The 26,463-nt window shown below is 37.2% G+C and overlaps 2 protein-coding genes and 1 non-coding gene across 3 annotated transcripts in view; 2 read left to right on the top strand and 1 right to left on the bottom strand.

Annotated features, from left to right (window-relative positions):
• Nucleotides 1-998: 998 nt before the first annotated feature.
• Nucleotides 999-1,070, bottom strand: Trnap-agg. Its single transcript has one exon. It is a non-coding gene; the product is annotated as a tRNA-Pro (tRNA).
• Nucleotides 1,071-3,077: 2,007 nt separating this feature from the next.
• LOC123700951 (dopamine receptor 2-like) overlaps nt 3,078-26,463 on the top strand; it is a 104,748-nt gene continuing 81,362 nt past the window's right edge. Inside the window, exon 1 of the mRNA XM_045648334.1 lies at nt 3,078-3,194. The gene's annotated coding sequence lies outside the window, so the exon portion shown is untranslated. The remainder of the gene's footprint in view (nt 3,195-26,463) is intronic.
• Nucleotides 5,097-10,913, top strand: LOC123701038. The gene has a single exon (XM_045648451.1). The coding sequence runs from the start codon at nt 5,097-5,099 to the stop codon at nt 10,911-10,913; it is 5,817 nt and encodes a 1,938-aa protein (XP_045504407.1).

The following is a 26,463-nucleotide window of genomic DNA, read 5'->3' as shown; positions in this document are numbered from 1 at the left end:
TACCAGGTACCTAATGCTGTTACTGAATTGTTTTAGTTAGTGCTATATCTAACCTTTTTTAAGACCAATCAACAAATATAATTAAAAAAGAAAAAAAAAAAAACATTACAACGACATATTCAAAACATACGGATAAAATACATTTTTCGACATCTTTGAACAACAGCTCATAACTAAGTAGATAAATTTTCGTTTTTCGTGCGACAATGTTATTTGAGGTACATTTTTGCTCATTTTCACTTATAGAGAAGAAAATATAAATGAGGTCTAATAAACGTATTGTTGCGTGGGTTTTTATTCTATTATTCTAACTTTTGATATGTGCCAGTGAGGTTTAATAAATAAAATGTTGACTCAGAGAGCCGCTAGCTGTTTTCTCATCGAGCTTAAATGATAATGTGGGTGTATCAGACTGTAGTTAGTTAAGATGGTCGATTTTTGGCTTCCTCTTAGGTACCTTATTTATGTTCCACGGTTAGTTCCAATGAGGAAATTATGTAACTTTATTAGTAAAGGTAATAAAGATAATAAAAGACAAGTATTTATTTGGAAGTTTTCTCTGAATAAAAGAAATGTTTCTGAAGCTACAAGAAATAGAAACGAATATTTTTTCAATAAGAAATTAAATTCTTATCCAGTTAAGTTGGTCACTTTAAAAAGTAATTATAATATGTATAAGTTATATAATAATTATTAAGTATGAAAATAACAGACTTTAGTACCTAATTATAATGTTTAAACATTCCAAAAACGTTAAAACTTCATAATTTCCTGATAACAGTCTAATTATAAAAACCACTACATTCATAAATAGTTCTGTAAACTGAACCATCAATGAATTATAATTTGCTCATAAAACTGTGAATGCTACCTACTGTAAATTGCTGTCAATCAAAATAATTACTTCCGATTAAACGCGTATAAATTTTATAATGTGATAATGATAATCGTCGTATTAAATTAATCCTGCGTTTAATATTTTAATATAAAAAGAGATCGGGCTCGTCCGGGATTTGAACCCGGGACCTCTCGCACCCTAAGCGAAAATCATACCCCTAGACCAACGAGCCGAGTGATGAAAGTAACAAAATTATTGTATTGATAAAATTGTTATCTAACGTGTAAGACAACCTTTCACATTTGATGCCTTTCACCCACAGTTTCACACCGCTTTGACTCGCATGAGGCACCATGAGATCTGTTATGTGGCTGATACTTGATAGTAATACCCAACGTTGCCGAATGGCGAATACCTTATGTGCTATGAATATTTTCCTTTAATTTTAATAGTAGGATATTATCATTGAAAAATTTGTAATGGTGCATAAAATTGTTAAATAAATAAATAAATATAATCTTCTTCAAGTATATCACTCATTTTTATTTATTGCTTCCGATAAGTGCAGTTGTTCTGTAAGTAGGTACAATTATGGCATAAAAAATAACATAAGCATTAAAATTGCGTCATTTTTTCCAAACGAAAAGTTTGATTCAATAATGAAGACAAGACGTATAGACGCAATTTTTCAAACGAGCTTTAAATTTGATAAAGGAACTCTCAAGTCGCAGAATTAGGTCAAGAGCGATTCGTGGGTTAGAAGGAAGGATGGACGTCCTTAACAGATTTGTTATCAGGATTTCCGGTTAACGTTTGACATCCTAAAAATAGAAACATAGAAAACTCAAGATTTATATTTAAAGAAAAAATGATTTCTAAGAAGTGATAAATTTCCTTAAACTTTAAATAGTTACAGGAAACATTTTCTTCGCTCTATGCTATCCTAAAAGCGACATCAAAGTTTCCGACGACAAACTCACAGCTCGTTTACACTGTAATCTTATAACTTTGTAGTTTTTTAATCTAGGAGAAAATACAGAAGCTAAAAATAAAAGCTTCTTGAACTAAGAAATTTATACATAAAGAATGAGTAAATTTTCATTTATTAATTGAATCAATGAAATTGGAGTATCAAATATGTGCATGTACAGTCCATGTTGCTTCAAGCTGATGTTTGTGGGTTAAGTCGAATATTCCGTCCGAGACATTGAGAATGAGGGAACACAGAATGCAATAGTTACTGCGGGAGCGAGAATACATAATTAAGCAATCTGTTAATTTCAGTTGAAATTGGTCGCCACAAACGAGATTCAGCAAGGAAGGCTTTTAGACTTTAGCTTTTAGACTTTTAAAGCTTATGTTAGATACAAGAAAATATTGAAGCAGCATTTAATTATTTGAGACTTTCATAATGTCAAATACTCAAGTTAGAAACCGGACGTTATTCTCCTGCTCTTTATATTTTTTCATTTTCCACATCATTACTTTGGCAACGTTTTATATATCTATATACTATCGGTGTCCATAAATTACTTCTAGTGATTACAATTAATGATAGATATGACATTGATAACGACCACTCCATATAACGCATATCAGTAAGGTTAATACGAAATTTTTGTGCTGATATTGGACTACTATGGAGTAAGTATTTTTATGTTAATATTCAAGCTATATTATTTAAGTATCTGTGTTTATCGCTTTACGAACCGATTAATTTTAAAAACTCTATTTTTATTGTATTTGAATTAAGGAGCTTTTAAACTTTACTTTTCGTAAACGTTTTCTATCTAAAATATGAAATAAATTATGGACTACAGATATACCAACTAATTCAATTTTAAATTAATTTTCCGGGTCATATAATAATAATACCTACATTACATAGCGCCACCGAACACAATTTTCTATTATCATAATTTACTGTAATACAATCTCAAGTTGAGATCCAATGAAAAAAGTTGTACACAACAATACATCTGGCTGCCAGTCTAGATTAAATTGTGATAAAATTTCAAAAGTTTAATTAATTATTTTATAGAATATTACTAAGGACTTGCGCATCAGGCGGCGCATTCGGCGAATGTAACTTGGTGTCGGTTTGTTCGCTCAGTAGGGGTTGAGGAAAGCGCCGTACCGTGTCACGACGCCATATTGTAATTTTCGCGCGCAAAACTCGATATAGATAATATACGAAAAAAAAACTTTTATGCAAAATGTTTTGACTTGTGATGATTATTTACGGATAAACCGTAATAAAAAAGTTTTAGTACAAGGTGTGTACAAAATAAACTTAGAACGTAGTTATTAAATAACTTTCCTAAGTATTGTGAGTTTTGTGAATTATAAAAATTTGGTAAGTATATAATAAATAAGGATGCCTCTATTTTAAAATATTCAATAGTTTATAAAGTGAAGTACGAGCTTATATCCTCCAAATAAATTTTCTATTATACAAATATTTATTTAAAGCGAAAGTTAACTATTTTATTTAGAAATTTTATAAATAAATTTATATTTCATATACATATAACACGTATAAAATAAATATTTAATACATAAGATAGGCATAATATTATTTTCTACGTATTCTATTTTAGCCGGTGCTACATTATAATATAATATTTCTTCAAATAGTAAATTGAGGGTTGTCAGTATATTATTAAGATTGTACTAAATAAAAAATATGAAACCCACAACTTCAAGAACATTCTTGAATGAGCTAAATAATAGGAAGTACTCATTTCTTAATCTCAACGGCGAACAAAATTGAAATACCTCCATACAATGGAGATAAATAGAACTCTACAATGCTCTACATCGGCTTTGTTCCCTTTGTTTAAAGCACCACTACTGAAAATATAGATTATGAACAACTAGCCCTTTTTTATAAGCCTTACAAAGTATCAATGAAAAAAATTGTGTCTCAATTTGAATATTTTGAATATTTCGCTTCATCCATACTAATATTATAAATGCGAAAGTAACTCTGTCTGTCTGTCTGTTACTCAATCACGCCTAAACTACTGAACCAATTTTCATGAAATTTGGTATGGAGATATTTTGATACCCAAGAAAGGACATAGGCTACTTTTTATCCCGGGAAAATGACGCAATCCCGGAAATCCCACGGGAACGGGAACTATGCGGGTTTTTCTTTGACTGCGCGGGCGAAGCCGCTGGCGGAAACCTAGTTACGTATATGTGCACGACGAAACGTAAATGTAAAGTACACAACTCATTTAATTAGTATAGAATAAGATAACGTATAAACTCCTGAAGGCTTACGCCTGAAGGCTTATTTTTAGTATGAATAAATGTATGTCTTATTTGAGTTCTTAAATGTAAAGTTTTATATGTTTGGAAAGTAAAGTATTTAATCTGTCTAGTATTAACGTAGAGTAAGCTCCTGAAGGCTTATGCCTGAAGGATTATTTTATAACTAAGAATAGAATAGCGAATTTATATGTAAAGATGTTTGTTAAATTGTTATTACGTAGTCATAATTAGATAGGAAAATTCATGAAAGATTATGACTGAAGACTTATTTACTTGGAATTTAAAATATTTATGTCTTGTTTAATGATAGTAAATGTTTATGTTTGTTTATTGAATATTGAAAATGTCTTTGTTTATGTGTTGCCTTAAGTATACGATAATGTTTTGTCTTTCTTTGAATTTACTATTGTAGATGTTAATATTTAATGATTATGTAATGATTAGGATATTATGTAAATTTAATGTTTCTTTTCCCGACAGCATCACGTCCGCGACTGCGCGCACAAACCGTTCCCCGCAGTATATTTATACACCTGAAGCGGGGGACGGGGTAGTATAAAAGTAAATTTCGGGAAAATCGTGCGCGCAGTCTAAACGGGGCGTTGGCGGGATATGTTATGGATGTAGAATTAATTAGTAATGTAATAATGAATGTAATGAAAACGTAGAAAATGTAAAATTGTGTAAAAATAAAGAGAATGAAAATAAAGGGTGAGGAAAGGGGCGTGGCCAGCCGGAGTGGAGGGGATAACACGTAGAGTATAAATATCGACGCAAAACCGGTTGCGTCATGGCATTCCAGTTGCTCCCGCGCTACAAGAAGAAACTAAGGAAATAACTCCGCTCCGGCTTGGCACCCTGGCCCTCTGCGTATGAAGAAATAATTGTTTGTATTATTTACAAACCCCCCCGCCACTACAGTCCACTTGAGAGGGCCTGCCGCCAACATTGGTCAGCTTCGAACCGGATCAGAAGAAAAATGAACACGAGAAGCCGGAGCGGAAGAGGAGCCACGCCATCGGTATCCGAGACGACCGCCACCGCCACAGGAACGTCATCAACGAACACATCGGAAGAAACGAGCGGCACGACGGAGACATCGGAGACCTGCACGACCGCGACGAGAACGACGAGGACAGAAGAAAAGAGCAGCTCGACGCCACCTACGCCGAGCACCATGCCCGCCGACAAGTTGCAGCCAGCGCCGTCACCCGTCGTAGGATACACAAACGCCGCTTTCGCGGCGCCAGCCGACAACGCCGACGCGCCGACGACCGCCGCTTTCGCGGCGCCAATAAGCAACGTCAACTTAAATACAAACGCCGCTCTCGCGGCGCCATCGAACGTCGCCGTCGGGTCGCCAGCACGCCGCTCGAAGACGCTCCGCCAGGCATCAGAGGTGCGGTCGCGGCGCTCCGTAGCCTCCCGCAAGAGACTCCTCGCGGAGTTGGAGGCGAAGGAACGCCTAGCCGAACTAAAGCTGGAAGAAGCGAAGGCCGCAGCAGAACTAGAAAAGGCGCGGTTAGAAAGAATCCGCGCTGAAGAAGAATCAACAACGGAAGAGGAAGAAGAGGACTACGAACCGGAACGACGGGTCGAGTCGTGGTTGAAACAGCATTCAAGCCAGCCACTGCCACCCGCCGCCAACCCGACTCGCGAGCTCTCACCGCCACGCTACATAGCGAAGAACACCGACAACAAGGAAGACCGAGGATGGGGGGCCCGCCAGGAACAGGACGACGGGCAACGGGAACCGAAGAAAGACCCGCCCACGCGGTCACCAGAAGTTGCGGCAATTGTAACCGCCTTCAACGAAGTCGCAAGAAGCCAAAGGAAAGTAATAAGATACGGCGGTGAACTACCGACGTTCACCGGCTCCAGCAACGAGTGGCTATCGTTCAAGGCATCGTATGAAGAAACTGAAGAGGGATTCACCGACGGGGAAAACGTCGCACGATTGAGGAAGGCGCTGAAAGGAGCAGCCCTAGAAGCCGTCACCGCCCTACTCATATCACACACCGGACCCGAGAAGATCATCGAAGCCCTGCAGAGAAGGTTCGGCCGCCCAGACGCGCTCGTTTTGGGTGAAATGGAAAAAATTAAATCGCTACCACGAGTGTCGGACAACCCCCGGGATGTTTGCATATTCGCAAACAAAATAGCGAATATCGTCGCCACCGTCGAAATACTAGGAAAACCAGAATACCTGCACAGCCCGGAAATGCTGCGGCAGGTGCTCGAGAAGCTCACACCGATCATGAAGAATAAGTGGTACGACTTCGCCGCCGACGAACGAGACAAGACACCGCTACTGAAAAAGCTCGCAGAGTTCCTGAATAAAGAAGCAGACAAGTGCTCCAGTTACGCTCCGTTAGACACAGAGACGGAGAGGATAACAAGGAAAAGGACGGAGCGCGCCTACGCAGCAAGCAACGCGAGCGAGCGAGAAACAAGATGCCCGGTGTGCGAGCGAGAACACAAGCTTATCGAGTGCCGACAATTTACGAACAGCGACGTAAATACACGATGGGAAATAGCGAAGAAACATCGAGTGTGCTTCCGCTGTCTGCGAAGCAAACATCAACGAGCAACATGCCGCGCTCGACCATGCGGCCTCAACGGGTGCACCATGAAGCACCACAAGATGCTCCATCATACAAAGACAGCGGAAAAGAAAAATGAAGAAACGACTCAACCGCAAGCCGAAACGAAGAACGACGAAAAAGTCCTTGTGTCGGCGATAAACATCAACAGCGCTACGTCGGAGCAACCTACGCGCCGCCGCGCGTATCTGAAGATCGCCCCCATCACCATCACGGGGCCGAAAGGAAAATGCGACACGTACGCGCTGCTCGACGAGGGAAGCACGGTGACCATCATAGAAACGGCGCTTGCAGAACAGCTGGGTCTCGACGGGCCACGCGAGTCCATCACAATTCAAGGTGTGAATGGACACGAGAACGAGCACGAGTACAGCAAGAGAGTGAAGGCACGAGTACGAGGACGGCATGAAGAAAAAGATTACGTATTAAACAACGCCCGCACCGTGCACCAACTCCACGCGTTCACGCAGTCCATCCGCGAAAGTGACATCGCCCGCTGCAACCATCTGCACGACCTGCAAGACGACCTGCTGTACGAGAATGCAACACCGAAGCTGCTGATCGGACAAGACAACTGGGAGCTCATTATAACACGTAAACTACGGCACGGCAAGAGGAGTCAGCCCGTCGCATCGAAGACACTGTTAGGATGGGTACTGCACGGCTGCCGTTCATCGAACAAGCACCCAGTTTTGTTCTGTTCTCATCTCTCGGAAGCGGAGAAGTCACCCGACACACTCGAAAATATGATGAAGAAATACTTCGAATTAGAATCCATCGGCATCGAACCTAAGCGACAGCGCAGCGACCCGGAGCAGCAGGCACTCAACATACTGGAAAAGAAAAGTCAACGCCTGCCGTCCGGCCGATATGAAACCGGACTCCTATGGAGAGACGAGTCCGCAGATACACCGAACAACTACGGCGACACACTGAAAAGACTGAAGACATTGGAAAAGAAATTGGACAAAGACGGAGAGCTGAAGAGACAATATGAGGAAAGAATCGAAAATCTACTCTCGTCCGGCTATGCAGAGAAGGCGCAGACTCCGCCCACCGGCGGGAGAGTGTGGTACCTCCCACACTTTCCAGTGATCAACCCGGACAAAGCGAAGATTCGTCTGGTGCACGACGCGGCCGCTAAGTCACACGGCCGCTCTCTCAACGACATGCTGCTGCCCGGGCCCGACCTACTGCAATCTCTGCCCGCCGTCATCATGAAGTTCCGTCAACATCCAATCGCCGTGTCCGCCGACATCAAGGAAATGTTCATGCAGATAAAAATTATAGAAGAAGACCGCGACGCGCTGCGCTTCCTCTGGCGTGGCGACCGACGCGACGACGGGCCGCCCGATGAATATCGTATGACATCGCTCATCTTCGGCGCCTCTTCATCACCGTGCACCGCGCTCTACATCAAGAATAGAAACGCGCAAGAACACGCGAACGAGAGTCCGGCAGCCGCACGCGCGATTCAAGAGAACCATTATATGGACGACTATATACATAGCTACGCGACCGAAGATGAAGCAAAGGAGATAACGGCGCACGTCGATCGCATACATCGATACGCCGGCTTCGAGCTACGTGGGTGGGCGTCGAACAAAGAAAACGCGATAAGAAACTTTACGAACACCGGGGCGACCACCGTCGAGATCGGCGGGAGCGAGACAGAGCGAACATTAGGGCTACTTTGGCATGTGAAGCAGGACTACATAGGCTTTCGTGTCAACACGAAACGTGTACCACAAGAAATAATCGAAAATGAGCGAACACCTACGAAGAGAGAAGCCCTCAGTCTCATCATGTCGGTCTTCGACCCACTCGGCCTCATCGCGCCCATCCTCACACCGGCGAAAAGGATAATGCAGGATACGTGGAAGTACAACACCGGCTGGGACGACCCCATTCCCGACGCGCTACAACACCGCTGGGAAAACTGGGTGGCGAATATACAGCATCTCGACGCGCTCCGCATCCCGCGCTGCTATGACTACGAACCCGCTGCTGAGAGAGAGGTACACACGTTTGTGGACGCCAGCGAAGAGGCATACGCAGCAGTCGTGTATATCAGAGCGACGCGCGCCGACGGATCAATACACATCGCGATCGCCGCCGCGAAAAGCAGAGTCACGCCCACGAAACCGGTATCGATTCCACGTCTGGAGCTGCAAGCCGCCCTGCTCGGAGCACGCCTCACACGAACAGTCGAGGAAGGCCACGACTTTGTCTTCAAGAGAAAAGTGTATTGGAGCGACTCGAGAACAGCACTCGCATGGATACGCGACGAGCCCCGCACATACAAGACGTTTGTAGCGCACAGACTAGCCGAAATAGAAGATCTCACGAAGAAGGATGAATGGCGCTGGGTTCCCACGGCGCACAATACGGCGGACGACGCTACACGCAACACCCCCGCTGACTTCGACCCGCAACACCGTTGGTTCACCGGTCCAGACTTCCTCCGCTATGAAGAATGCGACTGGCCGGTTGAGAAGAAGGAAAACATCACCGACACGGGCGAAGAAAAAGAAAAATGCGGCGCGTTGAACTCGTCGGACCCCGCCCCCGCGTTCATCGACCTCGAACGCTTCTCAACATGGACTCGGCTAGTGCGCACAACGGCCCGCGTACTGCAATTCATCGAACTCTGTCGTCGCCCCAAACAACTCGTCAACGCAACACGTCGAAAACGTACAAGAAAAAACGAAGAAAAGGACGCGACGTGGAAAAGAAATACGAAAAAGAACAAAGAGAAAATCGTCTCGCGTCCGAACAACGAAGAAAGAAAATATATAATACTGAGTGCGCGCCACCTACGCGCCGCGGAAAACGTGCTTGTGAAATTAGCACAACAAGCAACGTACGGAAAAGAGATAGCGATACTACAGCGAGGAGACCCGCTCACTGAAAAATGTCAAGGTCCACTAGCGGGATTAAGTGTCGCATTGAACGAAGAAGGAATACTGAAACTACGAGGAAGGGTGAATGAAGCCAGCGCGATCGAGGCAGAGGCCGCAAACCCGACAGTGCTCGACGGAAAACACAAGTATACGCAGCTCTACATACAGCATGTACACGAAAAGTTACATCACGGCGGCGTCGAAATTGTAGTAAATGAACTAAGGCAAAGACTGTGGATAACAAGAATACGACCCGCGACAAAGGAGGTGCTAAAGAGCTGCCCGCGCTGCCGCCTGCTGCGCGCCAAACCCGCGCGCCCATCCACCGGCGACCTGCCTGCCGCACGCCTCGCGCATCACGCGCGCCCATTTACATTCACCGGACTCGACTACTTCGGCCCGCAAGAAGTAACCGTCGGCCGCCATCGAGAGAAGCGCTACGTGGCCCTCTTCACGTGCTTAACATCGCGCGCAGTACATCTAGAAGTCGTCGCCTCGCTCAGCACCGACTCAGCGATCAACGCGCTGCGCCGCTTCATAGCGCGGCGCGGCTGCCCGGCCGAAATATGGAGTGACAACGCGACGTGCTTCCGCGCGGCCAACCGAGAGCTCACGGACGCGTGGGCCGCACTTGAAGAAGAAGCAGCAGCCCGCCGCATCAGCTGGCGCTTCCTTCCGCCGGCCGCCCCATTCATGGCCGGCGCGTGGGAGCGCATGGTACGCACCGTGAAAGAAGCCCTACGCCACACGCTTCACGAGCAGCACCCCAGTGACGAGACGCTCGTCACACTCCTCGCCGAAGTAGAAGCCACCGTAAACTCACGCCCACTCACTCATGTGGCCGTGACCCCCGACGTGCCGCCCGCCATCACACCGAATATGATCCTGCTGGGCTCCAACTGTTACGTGCCGCCACCCTGCACCATCGAAGAAGACCAAACAACAGCGCGCACACACTGGAAGCGCGCGCAACAGCTCGCCGACACCTTCTGGCGACGCTGGGTGCGAGAGTACCTGCCCGTACTCCAACAGCGGCGGGAGCCCCACGCAAGCGGCGCGGCCCCCAAGATCGGCGACCTGGTCATCGTGTGCGACTCCAATCATCCGAGGAACACGTGGCCCCGAGGACGAGTCATCGCCACGTATCCCGGCAAGGACGGCGAGGTACGAGTGGTCGACGTGGAGACCAGCGGCGGCAGAATCCTCCGGCGGCCCACCAAGAAGATCGTCGTGCTACCAGTTCGAATCGCAGAGTGCGACGGCGGGAGAAATGTGCACGACGAAACGTAAATGTAAAGTACACAACTCATTTAATTAGTATAGAATAAGATAACGTATAAACTCCTGAAGGCTTACGCCTGAAGGCTTATTTTTAGTATGAATAAATGTATGTCTTATTTGAGTTCTTAAATGTAAAGTTTTATATGTTTGGAAAGTAAAGTATTTAATCTGTCTAGTATTAACGTAGAGTAAGCTCCTGAAGGCTTATGCCTGAAGGATTATTTTATAACTAAGAATAGAATAGCGAATTTATATGTAAAGATGTTTGTTAAATTGTTATTACGTAGTCATAATTAGATAGGAAAATTCATGAAAGATTATGACTGAAGACTTATTTACTTGGAATTTAAAATATTTATGTCTTGTTTAATGATAGTAAATGTTTATGTTTGTTTATTGAATATTGAAAATGTCTTTGTTTATGTGTTGCCTTAAGTATACGATAATGTTTTGTCTTTCTTTGAATTTACTATTGTAGATGTTAATATTTAATGATTATGTAATGATTAGGATATTATGTAAATTTAATGTTTCTTTTCCCGACAGCATCACGTCCGCGACTGCGCGCACAAACCGTTCCCCGCAGTATATTTATACACCTGAAGCGGGGGACGGGGTAGTATAAAAGTAAATTTCGGGAAAATCGTGCGCGCAGTCTAAACGGGGCGTTGGCGGGATATGTTATGGATGTAGAATTAATTAGTAATGTAATAATGAATGTAATGAAAACGTAGAAAATGTAAAATTGTGTAAAAATAAAGAGAATGAAAATAAAGGGTGAGGAAAGGGGCGTGGCCAGCCGGAGTGGAGGGGATAACACGTAGAGTATAAATATCGACGCAAAACCGGTTGCGTCATGGCATTCCAGTTGCTCCCGCGCTACAAGAAGAAACTAAGGAAATAACTCCGCTCCGGCTTGGCACCCTGGCCCTCTGCGTATGAAGAAATAATTGTTTGTATTATTTACAAACCCCCCCGCCACTACAGTCCACTTGAGAGGGCCTGCCGCCAACAGTATAAAATAAATTAACTTCAAAAGCCAGGATAAAATAACACTTCGTAGCCTTTAACGTTGAATTTAGTTTTCACAGTGTCACACTATATTTTAATCTCGAACTTTGACCTTTAACACCCATTCTACGTGTGAAATAAACAAAGGAAATTTCAAACGTCTTTTTTAACGCAAAATTCTCTATAATTAATTAAAAAAAATATTAGTCTCATTATAGCAATGGATTTTTTATCTATTCCCCCATGACATTTTATATTAAATTTTAAATATTTTATAAGAAGGCATACTAAATTAAATAGAATCCATAAGTAGAAAATAAAATAGTTTCTAGTTGTCTATGTCTATTATATTTCAGTTTACAAACAGTTAGGTATTACAAATTTAATTGAACAAAACAAATTAGTACAATTTAGTTGGTAACATTAGTATATTACAAGTAATAAAATATTAGGTATTAGTAAGTAGGTTTAATTTCCGTTATAACATATGATAAGGTACCTAGGTAATTATAGTTGTTCAAGATTACAGCTTGTAATTAATTACGTTGATTGACGCTTTATAACAAGTAGGTACCTAATAAACTTATTAACTAAGTATATTCTAGTAAGATAGGTAATGTAAGTTAAATTTCATGAAAAATAATAAGTTGAAATGAAAAATAATGAATTTCTCAACAAAAACTGGTGTTACATAACATATAAGCATAAGTAACATAAGTACAACAGTAACATAATTCAGTAAAAAATACTTGGTAATGTTTAACACATTTGTCAAAATAATTTGACATAATTTACAATTTACATGATTGTTCTGTTTACGTAAGTTTTGTTGAATATTTACAATAAGCGTATATGCTCATTTTTGTGTATGATTGATGAGCTGAAATTATTATTTTCTGATATAGACAAATTCATCAGTCGTTCCATTAATGCGTTTCATAATTATTGTATTTATTTGACTGACTACAAGCCACAGTTTACTTAAACTTATTCTGTAATCGCACCAAAATATTTGTTGCAAAATAAAAAACGTGCTTTGATAGTTGGTAAAGTTTAAATAGCTTACGGATATTTCTCTCTAAAGTTCTCTTATAATTTTGTATATTTTGAATATTCAAAGCTTCTATTCTCATAAATAACAATATTCACTCCGAGAAAGTTTAATCATGCGGTTATTCAAATCAAATTAAACACAACGAAGCAGAAAATATACACAAAATAGCTACAAATTTTGCCTTTAAAAGTATTTTCGATATACGAGAAAAAAGATGATTGATAGGAATTTTCGGGAAGGCTTAATCTCGTTTAAAAAGTTAGCAATGCTTATGAACATGAGCCCCATAAATGGTTTCGCTCAAAATGTTCCCAAACATCACTACATAGTATAAAATAAAGTCGCTTTCTCTGTCCCTGTCCCTTAGTATGCTTAAATCTTTAAAACTACGCAACGGATTTTGATGCGGTTTTTTTTATAGATAGAGTGATTTAATAGGTGGGTTTTAGTGTATAATTTATTAGGTTTGAGACAAAGCGGGTGAAGCCGCGGGTGGTAAGCTAGTTATGGTAATAAAGCAAATTACTTCCATAATATTGCTGGCTTTTACGTTAGTTGTTTAAAGTAAGATTTCTAAATCTATTTTATTTCAAGGGCTAAACATAGGACCTTACTTTGATATGAAAGGATGTAATCTAACTTCAAGATCTACCTTTACGTATAGGTAAGCAAGTTTCATTACGTTTTAGTAATGTAAAGGGATATAATGAGTTCCTTTGAATTTCCTAATTACTTTTTTCTCCCAGACGTTATTTGGAAAGGCTATTCTAAATGTAGGTGAATCTTAGATGCGTAAATTATTTATGCTGCTCTAGATACCCTAACATCTAACTAATACAATAAAAGAAGTTGAAATAGATAATATATAAGAGAAAGTTTTTCTGCTTACACAGAAAATGCCGAGCTAATTTTATGAAACAATTTATACTTATAAGATTTTTTTCGGTCTGTAACTTAGTGTATTGCTTGTTCTTCAGTACATTGAATTAAAATTTTGATTATATTAGGCAGGTGATTATAAAGTTACTAGTTGATTGCAAAAGTCTCTTGAATTATTTTTCGTTCACAAGTTTGTTCCATGCAGACATTAATCAGTTTATAGGCTTCTGTTTTCAGGCACCAACTTTTAGGAGTGATCAACATTACAAGTTGGCCTTTGCAAAACTATGATAACGTTTGGAATGAATGATGAGTAACGGAAGGCCAGTGCTTTATCAGTATCGGCCATGAATGGACTACACAGAAAAGCAAAACAATAAATTCTGAGTTTCGTATAAAGATAGACATATTCAATAGCTAATTATTTGATTTTATAAGCTATATTTAGACGTGAGGCTGGAAGGGTTTTTTATTGAAGATCATAAACAATATTTAATATAGGGTAATTATTTTCCATTTACATGATAATATTCTTTTGGAATGTAATGTTAAAATTTCAATCAAGTCAATCAATTTGATGAGAAACGAGTAATTACAAAAAATAATGATGTATGTCTACCAGTCTACTACTGATTATATATTAAAAAAAATATAATATTTAAATATCCAAACCCATAACCCTCTTACATAAAGTTTAAGATAGATGCCTATTGCCTAGCTACGCTGATGCCAAAAATAAATGACGTCAGTATCATAGAAAATCTCGTTGAGAAAAACAATCTCCACCTATGCATTTGCAATGCCATTGTATTAAATATTTGTCGATGTACATTTCTGGTTACAACAGCCAAGTAAGTCGCAATAGATCACTCGAGAAGCAATGTATTTGAATACACTGTGAATTCACGCTTACTGGACAAGGCCTTAGATTTTGTTGGCACAATGCCAAATTATTTTTGCCAAATCCGCGACATTCTAAGCAATAAATCGGAACAAATTGTACCCCTCTCAACGTAACTCCTCATCGATGTATTTGCGCCATAAATCGTATCATAGCGTGTTTTCTCTCCGCTTAATGGCCTTAATTTCTTCTTTGTTTACTCTCAACATGTTGTCGAGTGTACTTGACTCGATTTGTACGTTCAGCGACATATTTAAGTATTAACTGAATAACGCAAGCATCCTTTCAATTCTTGTATGACTTTCGTAGAAGAGATTTTCATGTTTTAATTAGAAAACGTGTGTGAATTTATCACATTTGCTTGGTGTAGGTAACTTGTCTTGAGTTTGAGTACCTAAGTTTTAAAGGAATTGTATAGAAACATCAAAATTAAGTTGTAAATATTATTTAAAGTTGATTTAATTCTAATAAGATTTCCCAAGCAGTATTAAATTATTTCTAACTTGATATCAATACATCGTAAAAAACCCATAATATTAAAACCCAATGTTCAATTTTCCATTCCTCCATTTTTCATTTAATATTATAATTCACTTTTTAATTCAACTCTAACGAACAAGTAACTGGATATCAAAACCGATATTCCATGAAATTAGCACGCCAATGACGTCACAGCCTTTTCCCATGCATATTGCAATACCAGTCAATCGTAAGTTGCAAATGCGTTGACGTCACCAAACGCAATTTTCTTAAAGCTTCGAGGAAATCACATGCGTACGACAGGAAAATAAATAGAGAATGTTCTGGAACGTATCCAAATATAAAAGATCATATATAATTTTTATGGTCGCATGTGACTGTGAATAAAGTATTTTTGTATGGGATTTATCAAATTTCTAAACTCATACAGTAATCAGTATTCACCCAGAAAACATTATATTTATCAAACTTATTACATCTTGACGTAGATAGTGAATTAGAGAAAAATCTATACTAATATATCTATACTATCTAAGCTGCAGCAGTTTGTTTGTTCGAACGCGCTTATCTCAGGAACTACTGGTCCGATTTGAAAAATTATTTCTGTGTTAGATAGCCCATGTATCGAGAAAGATTATAGGCTATATATCATCACCCTTAGACCAACAGGAACGGAGCAATGTGGGTGAAACCGCGGGGCACAGCTAGTATACAATAAAATGAACAAGAAATGAAGCTACATTGTGTATTAATAGTAGGTATCATAATAATAGAAAAATTCCATAGCTTAATATTGGTATGGAAATCACAGAGTCTGGTGTCATTTCGTCTCTCGGGATAGTAGAAAATTCTCTGACCTTTGTCACTCTTATTCAGTGACGTATCTAAGAAATCGCTTTCTTAAAATCTTACGAATCTAGCATTACATAAACAATGAATCCAAATGTATTGAAATTCCGGTAAAATACTTGGAGAACTTGCTTTATTTTGTTGTATAATATATTTGTTTAATATTGGAGATAACAATATAAACTTCGCAGTATTCCCAAGGCATTATCTGAACCGAATTATGTACAATCCTGAGCTCCGAATGGCCTAATTTATATACTTTTTTCTCTTCTTACGTTAAACTGTAGTTTAAATTTTCAGCTTTTTAAAAACTACGCCCACGAGATCACGAATAGAAGCACATTTAAAAAAGGTTAGACGAGAACTTGGCTTAAATGTTTTAGAAAATAAAAGTTTTAGTGAAAGTACGATGTGACGTAGGTAAATATTAATTGTGCTTAAGTTATAAGCAAGTGGAAATTTCGATAAAGACCAAAATAAAAAGACAAGTAAATTTTCATTTTAGCATTTTTATCTCCCAATTCGATTCCTTGGATGCATCATGCAATAAACCCTAGAAAATTAGCTATTAAATTAAATTTTATAATATTATGCCGGAAACCTGTTTGATATTCGGAGACAATAGGTTGAACTGTTTAAAGTTCAAACCTAGGAAGTTGAAATATTAAGAAGACTTATATGTTTGTGTGGGTTGAAAGGTCAGAGATATTTAAAGCTGAATGCACATTTCATTACATTTCAGAGACTGGGATCAATAGTGTTCTAAATTTGGCACTAGGCTTGACACTATAAATACGTAGGCACCTATTTTAAAAGAGTTTATTAATATTTTTAATTGTAGAAGTTAATCTTAGATCTCCATTCGAATTGTACCTATTTAGGAAAGGCAGCAGTTATTATCAAAATAAAATATGTACTTAAAATATTTGAATGCCATTGTTAGGTTCCTAACAATAATAGCCTTTCAAAGAACCATAAGAAACTAAAATATTTTTTCCAGTCACACATCAATTGAAAACTTACGTACATGGCGTGGACAAAAAGCGCCTTGAAAAATGACTTTTTCACCAGAACTTATAACTAAGTTCTGCTTTTTGCACGACCCAAGCGTAGGAATGAACAAAATCGATGGAACTTGTCGGGCGCCTGCAAGACTGATGACGTTTCTTAGGAACAACCGCTTTTTGCCATTTTACCCAACTATCGCTTTCAAATTAAACCCAAACCTTTTTGTAGGGGTTATACCCTGTATAATCTTTATAGCAGCGACCCTACGTACTTTAGGTTTAACAAAATAGATAAAGATTTACGCAACGACGCATTCAAACTGTGACATTGGTTTGTACAGAGATATATTTTTTCTTGTATGAAACGCAGTGTATAAAACATTTCTATATTTGTGTATATTAAAATTTTATCATTTATCATTTAAGCTTATTTCTTATTTGTTTAGTTAAAATCTTTGCTGTGAGAATCTCTTATTCATAACGCCATGTATGGTCATAATATCACATAATATGGTACTAGAAATTATAGAACAAGCTCCAAGTATCATGAATTGGGTCATGATAATAAATCGACTTAATATATGTCTTTCTCAAGGAATATAATTCGTGAGAACTTTCTGAAATTCAGACTGAACTAAAGTAAGAAATATTCGAAAAGTATTTATATTAGTGGGACATATAAATTTTAGTCATAACAGTTCGAATAGCGGACGTTATATTTTTAGTCCTTTGTGTCTATCTATATAATAAAATTAATAGTGTTGCCAGGCGCAAAACCCGAGAACGGTTTTTTTATAATATTCCTTGAAGTAGGTACCAGCCACAAGGATGGTTCTTATGGAGAGAAAACATAAACATGTACCTCGGGCGAATCCGGGGCGGACCGCTAGTTAAAATTAAAAATATCAATTCCGTTTCAGAAATAGATTTAGATATAACCCTATGCCTGAAGTTCTTAGGGTCATAAAAATATAAAAAAATAAAACATTTTACAAATAAAATTGTATCGGTTTGCACTGCAGAATTTCTATTTCAAAATGTACATACATTCTTTGTAACAAAGAGTTATTTTTTTTTGCTCGTGCTCTATAAATAAGCTTCTCACTAAAACGAGAGCGTACATAATTTATTAACACCTCGTCGCCTTAACAAAACTGTCTCTGAACAAGATATTTATTAGTCCATTGAAATGTTACATTTTTTTGGCCTAACCTTGCATTTTTTAGAGGACGCAATTTTATTTTTTGGATGTGTAGGGGGGTTCAATGTGAAGCTAAAACCAAGTTTGTGGGGTCGCCACCCTTGTCCCACGGCCGCCATCTTGAAAATAGTGGTTGAAATGGTTTTTACGATATATCTCATAAACTATTTATCTGATAAAAAAATTTGTTAACGTATAAACCATATGTTCCGCTATTTTCAAGATGGCGGCCGTGGGACAAGGGTGGCGACCCCACAAACTTGGTGATAGCTTCACACTAACCCCCTCTACACATCAAAAAAATAAAATTGCGTCCTCTAAGAAATGCAACCCCAAATGTAACTTTTCAATGGAATATATATCTTTTTTAATATTATTTTAATGAAAGTATTCTTATCTCATTATATTTAATAGAAAAATAAATCTAACCTTTGATTATTAAATAAATGTTTGAACATCTTAATTGCGTTTGTTTTTCAGCCTTTACTTTTGCTATAATGCTTTTATATTCATTTGAATAAATTTTATATTAAAGAGGTACGTTTAAATTCTGAAAGCAAATAATAAAGTTAAACATACGTTTGTGATGTAATTTCACTTATTTCGATGACATTTTAATTATTTTAAATAAAAAATTGCGTATGGCACCCATTTAACAATGAATAAAACGTCTTGCATTAAAAAAATTATGTCTGATGGATCTATCTAAAGGCAAAAAATTAAAAATTACGCGTTAAAAAATGACTAAAGTTAAGTATATCTTCCTGTGCAGATTATATGCGCACTAATAAACGTAACCACTACCGCCAGGCAGACAGCCCGGACTCTAGCCGAAATAGCAAGAGAAACAGCTACAACATATATAAAAAACCCAACTATACTAAAATGACTTTTTTTAAAACGTTGGTAGCTCCCGTACCATAAACTATTGGCACCTATATAACTACATAGACTATAGAGGTATAGGTTTAGAGTATAAAACAAAGTCGCTTTCTCTGTCACTATGTCCATGTCCCTTTGTATGCTTAAATTTTTAAAACTACGAATTTTGTTTTTCAATGTTCCCTGCAGACATATTATTTGTGTTTGACTAAATAAAATCACAATTATTCAGATATCTGCCCATGTTTGGCCAATATCTTTTATAACGACAACTTATGGTCGCACGCTTTTTCCATACATTTCCCCCTATATTTAATTCACAGCTCGATAACGCCAGTCGCTATCTCTCGGAGGCTGGAGCAATTTCTTTTTCCGACTTTTTTATTTAAACACTCTTTCATTGGAATCTGTTATGAAATCTGTTCGCTTAAACATATTTTTTAAACGATGCAAGAAATCTCTTATTACTTTTTGATATTTTCAAATGTCATTTGTTTATGCGGCATTTTAATAATAATAAAAAATCCCTTTCAAAAATCATATTTGCTCTATAATTTTAGCTTAGAAATTATTTTTTTATAAGTTATTGAAATAATGGCTAAACTCCTATCTATAACATCATACTAACTTTTGTAGAGACTTTAGATTATAAAAGATAATATAAAAATCAAGGACATGAAAAGTTAATCCCACCAAAAACATTTTCATGTAAAATGTTGCCAAGACGAGCCCATATGACTCGCACTGTCAAAAAGTTATCAGATCTCATGTAGAGCGAAGCTTCTAACACTACACGCCCTAACTCTACAAGGCCTAACTTCACAAACTCTACACCTTAGTCAAAATATGTGGCTTGGCCATTTCGCTACATTCACATCGCCGTAAGGTGAAAAATTAATTCACTGTGCATTACTTTTGTGTTATACAATAGTTCTTGTAGTAACGAACGGCCAAGCCACATATTTTGACTAAGGTGTAGAGTTTGTGAAGTTAGGCCTTGTAGAGTTAGGGCGTGTAGTGTTAGAAGCTTCGCTCTACATGAGATCTGATAACTTTTTGACAGTGCGAGTCATATGGGCTCGTCTTGGCAACATTTTACATGAAAATGTTTTTGGTGGGATTTCATTTCTTTTTGTAAGTTGTTTGTAACAAAATTTTATAAGTATGTCGATTAAAGTTTTAATTTTTTTTTAACAAGGAGTACCTATACATATATATATCTAGGGGAACCAAGTTTTAGATTATTAGATTAGACCTCTAGCGTCATCAAAATTTAATTTAAAATTACAGGTCTCATACAAACTCCCATCCCCTAGTTTAAGGGGTTGGGGGATGAAAGTTACAAGTTTTATAATTTTTTTGGTGTTTGTGTGCTAATACTAGCTTACATACAAAATTTCAGCTTTCTAGAACATTAGGAAATACCTAAAGAATTTTGATGATCATCAGTGAGTCAGTGACGAAATTAGCGTTTTTTAGATATAAATAAAATCTGAAGTATAAAAGCTAATGTAATTAAAACTTAATATGTTCAATAAGTCCGCTATTGACAATATATCCCGAAAATTTTGTTGATCTAGCATAATCCAAACCCAAGTTATGAGGGTTCAAAAAAACGTCGAAGCGCTTCGAGAAAAGGTAGGTAGTGCCCGTGCTTGTTCGCTTGGCTCGTCTTGGCGGGGGCACTACCGTGCCCCCAGATACAAGTTCAATTCCTTATGAAATGTATTTACCAGCATACTTGTTTGTTGTTCAAAATGTTAACTGCATGTGAATAGCGTTAAAAATCAAAAGAGAAATGCTACAACAGAAACGCTAACCACATAAAGGCTCTCACAGGAATATAAGCCTTAGGCTCCGTGCAGACATAGCGTTCTGCGTTCCGCGTTCTTTGATCTACGCCGCGCCGCGGTCTGAATGCGTTCTATGTGCGCCGCCCGCGCCGGCGCTATAGATCCTTCGCATCACAAAGAACGCGGAACGCAGAACGCGGAACGCAGAACGCTCTCTATCTGCACGGAGCCTTCCTCAGTGTCTATTTTCATTGATATATTATTCGGGCAATTTTATGGCTCTCAACTGGTTCAACGATCGTAAATATATGCGTTGCAAGAAAAATAAACATAGCCTTTGAACCTTTTGATACGATTGCCGATATTGAAGATTTCTAGACTCTAGAGCGGGAATTTTATTGAATTTTACTAATACTATTTGGTGGATTATATTTCAATTTTTATATAGAACTAGCGGTCCGCCCCGGCTTCGCCTGTGGTACATATTTCGCAATAGCCTATGTTCTTTCTCAGGGTCTAAAGATTGTCTGTCCCCAATTTCATAAAAATCAGTCCAGTTGTTTATGAGCCTATTCATTACAATCAAACAAACAAAGTTTTCCTCTTTATAATATTAGTGTAGATGTATCAATATCTTATTATTATTTCAGAAACTAGTAATTTATTATAGTTAAATAGTGAAAAAAGGTCGTAGTAAAATTAATATTTTTTATTAATGAGTAGTATAAGTTCACTCGGACACGTTAAAAAGTAAAAAAGATTAACTGGGCTATAATGTATCTCTACATATTTTCAAGTCAACGATCAACAATTTTTGTGTGGGAGTATCAAATATACCTATTTGTGATAAAAAAAGATTAAGCTGCAAATAGGCCATCACTCAGCATAAGTTATGTGTCAGTCGACCCACACATATTATTTCTTTTCTTATTAAATTTACATTTTTATATAATACTAGCTTACCGCCCGAGGCTTCACCCGCTTTTTCTAAAACCTAATAAATTATAATATATACCTCCCTCTTGAATCACTATCAATTAAAAGAAACCCATCAAAATCCGTTGCGTACTTTTAAAAATTTAAGCATGCAAAGGGACATGGGGACAGAGAAAGCGACTTTGTTTTATACTATGTAGTGACTTTCCACAAAAAATATCTTCCTGTCTAATCTTTAACATAAGTACTTTTGAAAAAAATATATAAAATAAATAGCCTAGCTTTGACCCCAGTAACTATCATTCATGTGTAGGAATATCACGCTGAGAACATAAACGTATCAATTATTTTCAAAAAGCTCCAAACAGATTCTCAGCAACATGCTGCGCAATTTATTACAACTAATACTCGGGTGTATATTTTAACACAATATGCCAACAGGGCGCTTCCTTATTTAACGAAATTGAACTACGAACGTGAGAGCCATTTTACTTTTTTAATAATATTTTTTCTATGTCAACTTTAATTGTTTTCTTTTTACGACAATATTATTCAGTTGTATTTTCTGTGTCTACTTCATTCAGGAATGAGGCTTGTTTTTTTGCTAAGTAGAAATGAACAAAAAAAATTATTTGATCAGACAGGGCATTACATTAATTTAATGCGTATCTATTGACTATTCCTGCCACTCTATGAAAAACTTACCTATTAAGGTAAACGCCGATTAAGACCGTATAGACCGTAGCGTGTTGTCTTTAAAGAAAACTCGCTTTATGCAAAGTTATTATGACATTAAAGGCAAAAATATAAAATCCCACAATTATGTATAAAAAATTCACCGAAAGATATAGTAGGCGTTAAGTGTAAAATAAAACGCGTTTTATGCTTGTCTTTCTCATTAAGAGGGGACGCATTCCACCCACATTTCTGCTCATTTGCTCTTTACTTGACCAGTTAAGTCTCACTTGACTTTTCCAGCTTAAATATATAAAGAGTTTAATTTAAAACGTGCAAGCATCTGTGGAAACAATGTTTCATTTAATATACCTCTGACCTTTGCTTATATTGTAAGTTGTTGCAGCAATTTCATTCACCTGTCAGTATATTTTTATCGTACTTTTATAATAGGCTCGTAGAGGAAGTCGTGTAAAGGTCTTCCTTTGTATTAGATATAACTTTATAATAGGACAGCATAATGTCATAAAAGAAATTATTATTTCTAGCTGTTTATTTTTACTCCATTATTACTTGAAAATAGATCAACATTCCGGAATAATAAAATGAAAAATAAAGTTTCTACACTAAATAGGCAGTAAACTATCTCTTGGAATTCAGAAAGTTAGCTCTGTGTTTATATTATTATGATGGTCTAAGATCCGAATATAAGTCGAAATGCAACGGCGTCATAATAGAATGAGACCAATTTTATAATAAATTTAGTGTGTTAAAAAATGTATTAAAAAATTTAAAAATGGGTTGACTGGGAAAATCCTGGACAGGATATTTTTTATTAGTAATAAAAAATCTTTTATTTTCATTTTTTATTAATTGCAGTTTCGAGATAATAAAATAATTTTGTAATAAAACAGCGCTGACATAATTTCTTTTTTCATCATCCTATCAAGTGAAAGTAACTGGTACCGACATATCTGTTTATAGGTACCTGCCAACCTAGCCGTTTGTCCCGGTAAATATTAGAAAACGACTATGGCTGCACATTCTGTAGGTTTCATATTTTAAGTCTATTAGGTATAATTTTTTTTTATTAATTACATATGTTGATACTGCAATTAATTAAAAAAATGTTTTTTTTTTAATTCATTAAAAATGTCCTGTCCAGGATTTTCCCAGTCAACCCATTTTTAATACATTTTTAATACACTAAATTTATTATCAAATTGGTCTCATTCTATTAACACGCCGTTGCATTTCGACTTATATTCGGATCTTAGACCATGATGTTTTAATAGTTTTACTACATACGCTACCTACTAATCTATTACTATACACGGTTATAGTATATTAAGAGCATAACATAATTAATTAATTCTCCCATATCCCCTTGTCCCTTCTAAATTGATCTTAACTGCTATTGACAGCAAGCTCATTAAAGATTTCCAATGACGATGCGAAATTGTAGAGATGAAATAATACTGCATTAGCTTAAAAAATTTAGTTGAAGAAACTTTTTTCGAAAACGAAAATGAGAAACGAAAAAGTTTTTTTACTACTTAAACTAGATTTCCAGTCAAAATTTGGCCGTGGCATGTTTAATTCAATTTTTTCTCTTCGATTCTTAGGAAAAAAATCAGTTCATTTGTTATTTATTATCTGGTCTATCTAGTACTACTGACAATACCGTTACAAGCACGAATATAACAACAGTCTTCTTAATTCATTTCCGTGTTAAATTTACACCAAGTATAATTTCTTGAATTTCCCTATAAAATGTTCCTCACAAATTCACTCGAAGCTTATCCACTTTACGAACTTACAACATGGAGCCACAGGAATGGATCGCTGAGACTATTAATTGCTTCCCTCTAAACAAGGGTTCTGACATCTTTCAAACTATTCCCTGCATTTTAATTAATTTAAAACGATCTTATAACTTAGGAATTAAAGTTCATAATGCTATAATGAATTTCGTTTTTTTTTTAACTACTACACATTGGCAGCACGTAATTTATCCTGATGTAAATTATAAAATGAAAATAATCTGAAGTCCTGTTAACCCATTGAGCCCCAAGCGGCCTGATCGGTCCCAGACACAATAGATTTTCTATTGTGTCTGTGGTTCCGGGGCCTGAGTTATTAACACACATTCGAAACCTTACAAGGAAGATATTATATAAACAACGAGACACTATAAAGAACTTACAAACAATATTCGAATTCATGTAAAGTGACTGATAATTTCACGTCTATCAATGTTTCTTTTACAACGTAAACACATTAGTATTTCAACCAGTTAATCAGTACCTCAACACAGCACTCCAATAACGCTTACAAAACATTTGTAGACCGTCGATCGGATGAAATAAATTGCGTCGGTTAGGTTAGCTCATTAATTACTATTTTCGCGGTAGGCGCTGTTGGCGGTTGCCGCCTAACACCAAAATTAACCAAACATACACACATGTTTTCAGAACTAGTGATAATCCTATTAATTCATGTAACGGGTAACTAGATTGTGTTGAGCAAATGTGCTTCTGCATAATGGATAATAACAATGTGGGATGATAAAGTATTGAGAATGTCATAATAGTACGTTGCTCTGTGGCTCTTATATAACTTAATTTGTTTAAATAAATAGTAAAGAAACTGTAATGGTAAGATCATATAACATAAAGTAGCTATAGGCATACCCTGTTGATATTTTTATACATTCCATTTTTATACATGCAGACTTTCTAGTAACAAAAGCCTTTGCTCCTATTCTGCCATGTACAGTGTACACTGCACACGTATCACGTCTTTAACAAATAGATTTTGTTCTTAGAATAAATACGCGATCAGGCTTTATATGCTTTGTCAGACATCTTACTTTCCGCCCCATTTACGCCTCTATGCTCTAGGGACTCAAAACCTGTGCTACCTGATTGTATTGCTTTCACATGCCAGTGATAGAGTTAACATAATAGCATAATATGAATATATATAATATCAATGAACTTGTTGTTATTATTGCATGAAAAACTTTTTTTTACGTGAAAGTTCTTACATTGTAAATAGGTAAATAGTAGACAGTAATGGCCACAGAGGAGACAACATAAATACGTAGTAGGTACTATTATATATTCTATGGCATAGATAATAGAGCAATGCAATGCAGGTGAGCACAGAGTAAAAATATTGAAGGCGCGAATTTACGATGACAGATATTAGTAAAAAAAAAACAATATCATATGAATAGAAAACATGTTATAACGATAGTAGTCAGTTCAATAATTAAGTTACGAGTTGATGAGTCAGAGCCCTCAAGTTACAGGTGTGCTTCATGTTAGCTTTAGTTATAATAACATCGCGTTGTTTCAATAGTTCATTTACTGTGTTATTTAATTAAGGGGTAAAGTGAGTATTTTAATTAAAACAATATTTAATAGTTAACCCATTTTAATAATCTTTAAGCTGTTGAACTGAAATTAGTTTTTATAGCCCATTGTTTCTGAAATATACATTCACGTAAAGTGGTTTTCTATTAGAAATTAAAGACTTTTTAACGGATTTTAAACGCCATTTATTCATTATATTATTTCCCGACGTTTCGAACACTTTACAGCGAGCGTTAAAAAGTCTTTAATTTCTAAATATTATAGATACATATACTTTTTGATTCTATTTTATACAATTATTATAAAATATTTAGGGACCTAAAATTTATAGAATCGAATTCAAGTGTATTTTCTACCTTAACATTTAAACTATTGTTTTTAGAAACAATTTCATGTATGAAGCTATATCCTACAAAAACAACAGCATACTTAAGTTTCTCATCGCATACGAAACACGTTTTGTGAATGGTTGTTTGGTATTAGTTTTAGTTTGTTACAGTATATTAACATA

Source organism: Colias croceus, chromosome 20 (genome assembly GCF_905220415.1).
Source record: "Colias croceus chromosome 20, ilColCroc2.1".
NCBI classification, from domain to species: Eukaryota; Metazoa; Arthropoda; class Insecta; order Lepidoptera; family Pieridae; genus Colias; species Colias croceus.
The sequence above is the reverse complement of the archived record's forward strand: the minus strand, read 5'-3'. Positions and strand labels throughout refer to the sequence as shown.